The sequence below is a fragment of the Diceros bicornis genome, chromosome 4, assembly GCF_020826845.1.
Source record: "Diceros bicornis minor isolate mBicDic1 chromosome 4, mDicBic1.mat.cur, whole genome shotgun sequence".
In the NCBI taxonomy this organism is placed as follows: domain Eukaryota; kingdom Metazoa; phylum Chordata; class Mammalia; order Perissodactyla; family Rhinocerotidae; genus Diceros; species Diceros bicornis.
In genome coordinates, this window is record NC_080743.1 from 63,150,951 (window position 1) to 63,160,985 (window position 10,035).

At 37.9% G+C, this 10,035-nt stretch overlaps 1 protein-coding gene across 1 annotated transcript; it reads left to right on the top strand.

Moving 5' to 3' along the window:
• Positions 1 to 5,879: 5,879 nt before the first annotated feature.
• Positions 5,880 to 6,821, top strand: LOC131403290 (olfactory receptor 10R2-like). The gene has a single exon (XM_058537539.1). It carries the CDS (start codon positions 5,880 to 5,882, stop codon positions 6,819 to 6,821), a length of 942 nt encoding a protein of 313 aa, XP_058393522.1.
• The last annotated feature ends 3,214 nt before the right edge of the window (positions 6,822 to 10,035 follow it).

Sequence of the window (10,035 nt, forward strand, 5' to 3'; positions counted from 1 at the left end):
TGGTGGGGCTCTGTGGGGACTGCTGGTGTCTGCACTTTGTGAGGTCAGTTTGGGTGGCTCAAGCAGGACTGAGGGATCCACTTCCAAGATTGCTCACTTATGTGACTGGTTAGTTCTTGTTAACTTTTGGCTGTTAGCTCATCTGGGGCTGTTTGCTAGGAGTCTTGGTTTCTCACTATGTGGATTCTCTAAGGGCTTTATGGGGTTCCTCAAAGGTTGGTGTCTAGTGTAGAGAAATGGATGCTCAAAGAGACAGGCAGTAGAAGACGCCAGACTTTAGAGTCCAGGCTTTACAAACTGATACAGCACCACTTTTGCTAGGATCTATTAGTCACAGTATTCACTCAGCCTACCTAGATTCAAGGGAAATAGGCATATACATCATCTTTCTAACTGAGAAGTCTAAAAAATTTATAGCTATATTTAATCTTCTGCACATCTAAAGGAAGGTAAAGCCTGTGGATGAATCTTCTTAGCAAAGTATTTCCTGAAGTTCTAGCCATAGTCTCAATCTCTGACATAACTGAATGTGAGAGAAACCACCAAGTCCTGTTCACCAAGTTTTTACTTGATAACTTGGGCTTTTCTCCTACTGGCCCATCCCTGTAGCACCTCTGACATAATTCCTCCAAGAGCAGTTCATATGAGCACTTCATAGAGACATCCATGAGTGTCTATCATTTGCCCCATTTCTAGCCCAAGTGTCTAGACTCACTGGCAGAGGGAATGAATATAATCTGAAATTAGGTGAAGTTCTACTGAAGGAAAAGTTTTGGCTAAAACCCATACCAGGGCACTATCACAGTTTTCTTCATAACTCAAATTTTCTTTCTTTATTTATCAAGCAAATATTTATCATGCTTACATTAAAATTCAGAAACAAATACGTTTCCCTGTGTCTGAAGACTTATTCTGCCTCTTCCATTCTGATATACTGCCCTCTGTTCTTTGTATGTTTCTTTTCATTTTCTGGCTTTCAGAAGTGAGAATGTGAAATGGATCTTTTTCTCCAACCTGAGAATAAAAATTGAGAGTCATTTCACAGGGAAACACAAAGGAGGTAGTTTCATTGACGTTTATTTTAACAAATGGTGCCCAGAAAACCTCCAACTCTCTAATGAGTACCCAGAGAATTTCTAAGAGTAAACCACCTAATCCCCATGGCATATTGGTAATGGTCTTCTCTTCGGCCAACTAATTCTCATAGTGTCTTACCAAGGTTCTACTTGCTAGTTAGGGAAAATTATGGACAAGTATTGAGTACAATGGGGTAATTAGCTCCCTATGGAGATAGAGATCTCAGTTATCAACCAAGGCATTGAGGCCATGGCTGATGTAAAAAGGAAAGACCATTAGCGATACTCATTGAAGCAATGAATCACCTGCCCATGGAGAAATGCACAAGTAATATTTTTCTATGAAGTAGTGTAGATAGTTTTCTTATACTGGTCCAGAAAGTTTGTGGAAAACAGAAGAACCATTGGGCATTATGACAGGGAAGATAATTTTGGCAAGTTTCACCCTGAAAGCCTCATAGAAGTTTCTAGGGAGTGTCTGAGGGTGAAGACACCTGCATGTCACTAAAATATCACTTGAAGGAACATGAAATTTAATTTGTATTTTGGAAGTCTGATTTCTTTATTGAGAAATGCAGTGAAATCCAATCATTTGTTCGTATGTCACATTTAAGAAATGTTGTGTTTTCCCATGAGCGAATGATCTGCTTACCTCTAGTTATCAGCAGTAGAAAGTAAGAAATGTGATCAAATGACAGAAAGGATGGTTGTATGGTGAAGAATGTAGGAATAAAGATGGAAACCAAGGCAAAATGAAAGCAGGGACACAGGATAAGCTTTTATTTTTTTCACAAGGAGGATATAGTATTTCATAGGGAGGATACAGGATACAGACTTTAGAAAGAAAGAAAATGAAAGTTGATAGAGAATGTGGGATGTACAGGAAACATAGAAAGTATTTCTGCTTAGGAGGTACAAGACTGTTCAAAGGGGACCCATGTGCTACAGCATGAACTAATTGGAATCATTATTAACTTGTTAATGGACTACTTCATTTATTTATTCACGAATTGCTTTTATCTCATTTATTTAAATACTGGGTTAAGTTTTGAGAATACAGAGGGAATAAGATATGGTCTTTATCTTTGAGACACTCAAGTCTATTGGGCAGAGAAGCAGTAAAAATAATTTTTTATATAACTTTGAATATTTTAATAAAGACACACAAAACAAGCTTTAAATGCACTAAGCTTTAAATATACCAGGAACAGCATACTCTCCCTAGACAGATTAGAGAAAGTTTACTTGGTGACTCTAAAAAATGTAAAGAATGAGTGGGCCGCAAAAGAAGGTGATATATTGGAGGCTGAGATCTCTCTCAAGCATAGAGTCTTGGAACACAAAGGCATATAGAGTATTTCATTGCAATTCCTGTCTGATGAAGTTTTAGAATATGAGGTTGTAAATGTTGATGGGGATGAGAATTAGCTGTGTTATTAACCAGCTTAGGGAAACTGGCTTTACCCTATAGGAGATGAAGAGTTATTGAGCAAGATAATGAAAAATCAATTCACTATTTTCGTTTGTTAAGAAGTTAATTTAATTCCCCAATTTGTCTTTTTTTTTTTTCCCTCTTTTTTATTTTTCCAAAGCTTTACTCTGAACCTGTAATACCCTCTTTTCCAAGCTCAGGACACTATCTTCCCTTTACCAAATATTTTATATCCTAGATGGGGTTAAGTGGAGTAAAGTTTTCCATAGTCAGTTTTATTTTCAAATCAGTTCCCGCATGGTTCCACGGATGAGCTTGAAAAAGTAGATGGCACATTATGGTGTGGTGGGGCGTGGGAGGTTGTCATGGAATAACCTTTGAGTAATGTGGCCTTTCTTTCCTTTAAGGAACTCAAACATTTTTTGGATAGCTAGTTCCTATTCTTTCTTGAGATGATCCTATAAGAGAGAAACTACACAAAGAAAGGAGACCAGGATATTGGAAAGGTAAAGATGCTATCTCAGGAAGAATGCTAGTGGAGCCTTTGTTCTAGTCTAATGCATGGTGTGTATGTCTTATTTATAATATTTACAGGTAAGACAATTCCAAGATGTCAAAATAAGAGTTCAAGCTCTTGATTCTAGTCCCATTTTAAAATTTTGTTAAACCTTTGTCTAAGCAAAAGGGAAAATATAATATACATTTTGTTATTTGCATAGGACTTCAAGACCAACAGTAAAGAGTTTAAAAATTAAAAAGTTTAGCTAAAGGGGTAACGGAGGAGAGCAGTTGATAATCAAAAATGAAAATGAGATAGCAGCAATTATTAGTGGATCTTTTGTCTCTGTATTTAGAGAATGATGTCACAGAGATTTTTCAATGCAAAATACGGAAGCAGATGCTTAATACCTGGGAGTTTGAAATAATTTAGAAGAGAAACTGACATCATTGCTTATTTAGTTTTCCACAAGTTTTCAATCACTGGCTATATATTAGATACCACTGACTGTACTGAGATGCAGTTTCTCATCTCTAGTAAGATATAATTTGTGGAGTCAAAGACAAATTTACAATTCTAGTGTCAAAGCAAGTAAGAATTCTAATGATTGCTCAGGGAATCCAGAGAAATTGATAAAGCACAATTAGGAAGTTGTGGAAAGGATTCAATGAATATATATTTTTTAAAGTGAGAATTTAAAGAAGGTTGCAAAATTAAAAGAAGAAAAGCAACAACAGATATAAAGCACGAACTATTTACAGATTTAGGCGGTACTATGAAAAATCACATCATTGTTCAAAATTTCTTAATGCTAAAGTGCATGTGAAGGAATATATAATGGCAGTTATGAGTGGAAAAATATATTTGGGAAAATGTTGGAGGAGGTCACCAGAGGATGTGACTATTTGTTGACGTCTGTGCTGGACCCAGGCAACTGGAGGCTCCTTGCCTCCATCCCTGTCCTTGGAATGTGTTTTCTGCCCGTGGTTCCCACAGTGGGAGCTGTTCCAAGTACACAGCCTTGAGAGAGTAGGGTGTTGTTGAGACCATCTGGACGACATACATAACTGAACCACATTAAGGCCTTTATATAAACTTCTAAGATTCTGGCTTGTGGGTGTGGAGATCTACTCATCTTGCAGGCATCCAAGTCAAACATTACATGTAAGTTCCCTTGCTTGTTGAAACTGCCATCTACCAGGGCCGCCTAGTGGCATAATGGTTAAGTCCGTGTGCTCTGCTTTGCCTAGCAGGGGTTTGCGGGTTCGTATCCTGGGCGTGGACCTATGCACTGCTTACCAGGCCGTGCTGTGGCAGATGTCCCACATAAAGTAGAGGAAGAGGGGCAGAGATATTGGCTCAGGGACAATCTTCGTCATCAAAAAGAGGAGGATTGGCAATGGAAGTTAGCTAGGAGCTAATCTTCCTCACCAAAAATAAATAAATAAATAAATAAATAAAGGAATAATAGAAAGTAAATAATAAAACTGCCATCTACCAATCAAAAGTGGTCTTCCTTCTCTCTGGTCTCTACCTGCCCTAGGTGTACCAGGTCAGTTTGCAAATCAACAGAAAAGTACGAAAGATCTAAAATATTGTTTCAACTTTATAGGTAATTGAGGGTCAGTTATTTTTGTTAATATGAAAGAATTTGTCTTATAGAAACACCAGTGTCCTGCAATTGTGGAGGATGGCTTATAGTGGGAAGAAATAGAATCCAGGGAGACTGCTTGTAATACTCTTGTAATAGTCTAGGCAAGAACTAATTTCTTGCAGAAAGGAAGAATTGGATCCTAGAACTATTGCAGAACAAAGATAGATTGGATATGGAGGATGAGAAAAAACACACGCTTAAACATGTCTCAGAAATTTACAGCTTGGATTAGTAACAATATTTTGAAACCTTTGTTGAGCACCAGAATCCGAGTGAGAGAAAAGATTTTGACAGGAGGTGGAAGAGGATAAGAATGGTTGGATTAAAGTATATATAATCTAGTAGCGATAATAATAACTGGGCCAAAGGCCTTAGGAAAAGTATCTGAGCCTCCCTGTTAAGGAATTCAGAGACAGAGCCTACAAACAACTGTCTATTGGGTGTTCAAGTCAGTTATATCAAGGGTAAGACATGTCACCAATTGGGCAACCAGTGAATGCTGAAGCAAAGATAAATTATTCTAGCCATGTGTTTTCTGCAAGGGGAAATCAGGCCTTCTTTCCTATAAGAGTTTGTAGAGAAATCATAAAACTAGTTCTAAGACAGTAGCAGTAGTTCTAAACCAAATTAATTTTAATGAATGACTGCATGGAAATGGGGCATATGATTAGTAATGAAAGGGAACTGTGTTCTTTAAAGGCAAGCAACACAAAGACAGATCAATGGATGCTTCTCTAAATGAGGAATGTACTAAAAGCAGGTGGGAGGTGAATCATCAGACATTAGTGCCTTTGCTTACAGAATATATGTATCAGCAATATGGATGAAACTATGACCACTTAAAATCATAATTAATAGAAGCAAAGATTTTTGGAGGATTAGACTGTCAAAAATTACTGCAAACTACATAAGTCTGCAAGGAGAGGGCCTGAAGCATAGGCTTTATTTGAGCAAATTTGTGTACACATCATGTAGACCCCTGTCCTCAAATTCAATGCTAAAATCATTGGCAGAAAAATAGAACTATGTGTGCATATTAATTTAGGATAATTCTTGGTTAATGTATAACCCTTTTTTTTTTCTCTCCCATGCTTGTTGTTTCTCATTCACACCAGAGTGGTGCTAGCTACTTTAGGAAGGGTAAGTCTCCCTGATTTCTCAGCTCCAACAGTTTTTGGACCTGATCATATGGGCTTTATTCCACAGAATCAGTTCTCCATGGCCAATTCCTCCTGTGTTACTGAGTTCCTCTTGCTAGGTTTCTCCAGCCTTGGGGAATTGCAGCTTGTCCTCTTTGTGGTCTTTCTCTGCCTCTACTTGATCATCCTGAGTGGAAACATCATCATCATCTCGGTCATCCACTTGGATCACAGCCTCCACAAACCCATGTACTTCTTTCTGTGTGTCCTCTCTACCTCTGAGATCTTCTACACAATTGTTATCCTGCCCAAGATGCTTATCAACCTGCTCTCTGCACTCAGGACACTCTCCTTCATGAGTTGTGCCACCCAGATGTTCTTCTTCCTTGGTTTTGCTATCACTAATTGCCTGCTTCTGGGAGTGATGGGTTATGATCGTTATGCTGCCGTCTGCCGGCCTTTGCACTACCCCATTATTATGAGTTGGAAGGCGTGTGGACAACTGGCAGCAACCTGTATTGTTAGTGGCTTCCTATTATCTCTGGAAGGAACAACTTTGGTGTTTAGCCTCCCTTTCTGTGGCTCCAACAAGATCAACCACTACTTTTGTGATATTTCACCAGTCATCCGTCTCGCTTGTGCTGAAACCTACATCAGTGAACTGGTCATCTTCATTTTTGGGGTCTTAGTGCTTATTGTACCCTTGATCTTCATCTGCATTTCTTATGGCTTTATTGTCCATACCATCCTGAAGATTCCATCAGCTGAAGGCAAGCAAAAAGCCTTCTCCACCTGTGCCTCCCATCTCATTGTGGTCATTGTCCATTATGGCTGTGCTTCCTTTGTCTACCTGCGACCCTCAGCCAAATACACATCAAACAAAGACAGGTTGGCGACAGTGACCTATACCATCATCACCCCACTGTTGAACCCTGTGGTATACAGCCTCAGGAACAAAGACGTACAGCTGGCCATTCAGAAAATGATTGGGAAGACTGGGTTCTCTCTTAAGACTTTATAATTGGAGCATTTTTCAACAGTACACACCCATCTAGGCCAAATGTGTCACTTACTGTTTAACTCATAAAATTTCTAGTCTATTTATCTATACAATTGTGTGGACCTGGATGAGTTGTTTGACACCGTTGGACCTTAATGTTCTCTTACTTAAGGGATGCATACTAATATATTCATCTCAGGGTTGTTGTAAAGATTAAGAGTGATAGCAAAATATCTGTCACTAAAGAATAACTCTTCTCCTCCTCTCCTTTCTCCAGATTTATCATTCTGAAAATGGTCTTAACCATTACCTCTTTCCCTGTGTTTAGCTGTTTGCCCAAAATGTCCAATTATACTCTTTATTGAATGTCATGTCCAGCTTGCGACAAAGTGCTCTGGCCTGAATGTTGCTTAGATCTAGGAGTACGACATAAAGGGGAAAATGTTACCATACTAGTAATTATAAGATTTAAGCTTGACATTGGTTAGGTCATGACTTTAACAAAGCTATTATTGTTCTCTGAATCTAAATTTTAAAATTCAGAAAATATGGATAATATAAATTTCCTTTTTTTTCTTCACAGGGTTTTTTTTGTTTGTAATGCATCATATGAAAGAAAGTATAATAAAATATAAAACCACATAATGTAAGACTCTTATTATATTAATCAAGACGTTGCACCTTTCTGCAAGGAGCTTTTACTTCTTTGATTCTCCCAAAATAATGTTATGGGATGCCAATTCTGACCCCTGCTTTGAACTACACATTATGTAACATAGATGATATGCTATGTAAATGAATAGATAATAATAACCATCCAGGCCCATGTCAGGCTGAAGATGTCTGCATGGCCTTCCACACTAAGTTTATTAAGAAGAGGGAGCTACCCAGTTTCAATTTATCGTCAGACTATAAAATTTTAGAGACAGGATGACTTTGGTGGTCATCTTGTCGTACCTCACCTGTACGGAAATTCCTTCATCCGTGGTTCCAAGAGGAATCAGATTGCACCGACTGGATATCAGTGACTTCACAAAATGTACATTCTTGTTATCTTCGGCTCTCATTATTATTTCCCCTCATTTTAGCTGATATTCGGCTCTCTGTGATTTTCCCGCTTTCTGCCTCTTGTGTCGCACTATGAGTCTAATCTTGGTTCACAGATGTTTAGGACAGTTATGATGATAATTTGAACATTTCTTGTTACTTGTGTGACCTGAATTTCAGACACCTCATCTTCTCATGTGCAGTTTCCTGGATATGCTACAGCTTATCAATGTCCGTTCTAAAGCATAATGAACAAAACTGAAGTTCATATTTCATGTGTGACCTCCATTTCCAGGGTAAAATGTAATTGTTTTCTTCCTCGTTAATTTTATTTACATTTTCAAATTAAAGTGCATAAAATCATCAATAATGCTCTCTGATTTTTAACTTACTACCTCTATTCCTATTTTGTCTCCCATTTTTCAGTTTTTGGATTACATTCTTTTATATTATTTCCATTCTTACTAGTTAAGTAGTTAAGGCATTTTTGGCACTAAATATCTCTTTAAGTGCAACACTGCCCATCTCCAATTTTGTTCTGTTCTTTTTTTTTTCCTAACAGGTTTTCAACTGTCATTTATAGATGACATATCTTTTAAGAATGAAATATTTATTATAGATATCTCCTTGCTGATATTTAAATAACTCATTTTACTTATTTATAGTTTTTTTGTGTGTGTGTTAGTGAGCAAACGTGATTGGTGTAATTTCTGTTTTTAGAATTTATTGAGTTTTCTTATTGGCTTCTCTCAAACTATTCCTGGTGAAGTATTTTCATTTAGATTAAAATAGCATGCATATTATGGATGTGATCTTAATTTTGTTATTAAACGATTTAAGTAAGCAACATCATCTTTGTGTGAATTTTTGAAATCTGAGTAGTGGGTAGATAAAAAGTGAGAAAGAATACATTTCAGGAAAATATGGAATAATGTATGTAAATGTAAGGAGGCATGAAACAGAACACCATGTGGAACAGCAAGTTCTTTGGTTAAGGAGTTAAAAGCAGCTATTGGAGGATTTATAAGATGGGACATTATCTGATGAAATTTTGATTTAGAAAGATGATGATGATGACATTGATGATGAGCATCAACATTTCAATAGTGTCTAGTGAATGGCAGACACTGTCCTAAGTGTCGAACATATTTTATATAATTTAATCCTCACAACAACTCGAGACATGCCTGACAGCAATGTGAGCAATGGATTGGGGACAATCAGACTTGAAATTCTTGCAGCGATCTAAAGGAAACAGAATGGTTATTTCTGTGGAAATGGAGAAGGAATGTAATTGAAGAACTTTAGACCAGTAGAATCTCTAGGACTTAGTGACTGATTTAATGTGTGGTGTGAGGGAAAAGAAATGTGAAGATGACGTCCATGTGCGTGGCTTGGATGCCTGGGTGAATGGCGTTAACATTCACCAAGATACAGCATGAAGAGAGCAGAAAATTTGAGGGCAGAAACTGGTGAATTTAATTTGGGCTTTCTCATAACCTCTCACAACACTTGTTAGAACTGTCTTCTTCGAGAGTTGAGCCAGATAGCCAGACGGCCTGGTGAGGGATGGCAAGCTAGTTTAAAGCAAAGGATATAGAACCAGGTCAGTCCATGGTTTGAGTCACAGTTCTATCCTTTGTATTTATGTGACTTGTACAAGAAACAATTTCCCCAGTTTGTAATTACTTCATCTGAAAAATGAAACAGATAATTACTTTAGGGAAGTGTTGTGAATTTTAAACAAAATATTCTGTTAAAAATGTTTGTGGGGGCCGGCCCCGAAGCATAGTGGTTAAGTTCGCGTGCTCCACTTAGGTGGCCCAGGGATCACAGGTTCAGATACCCAGCGTGGACCTATGCACAGCTTAACAAGCCATGCTGTGGCGGTGTCACATGTAAAGTAGAGGCAGATGGGCACGGATGTTAGCCCAAGGCCAATCTTCCTCAGCAAAAAGAGGGGGATTGGCAGCAGATGATAGCTCAGGGCTAATCATCATCACACACACTAAAAAAGTTCGTGAAACATAAGACAATATAAAGATGTAAGTTATTATTACAGCGATGGAGAGTGATTCAGACAGGGTAGACCACTTGCCCAAGCACATACTGCTGTCAGGATAGGACAACAAATTAGATTTTCAGTTCCGTATTGTCTGAAATAGAAATTTTTGTGAGTCTTCCTTTA

Coding starts and splice junctions, on each gene's coding strand:
- LOC131403290 (XM_058537539.1), top strand. CDS start 5,880: ATGGCCAATTCCTCCTGTGTTACTGAGTTCCTCTTGCTAGGTTTCTCC.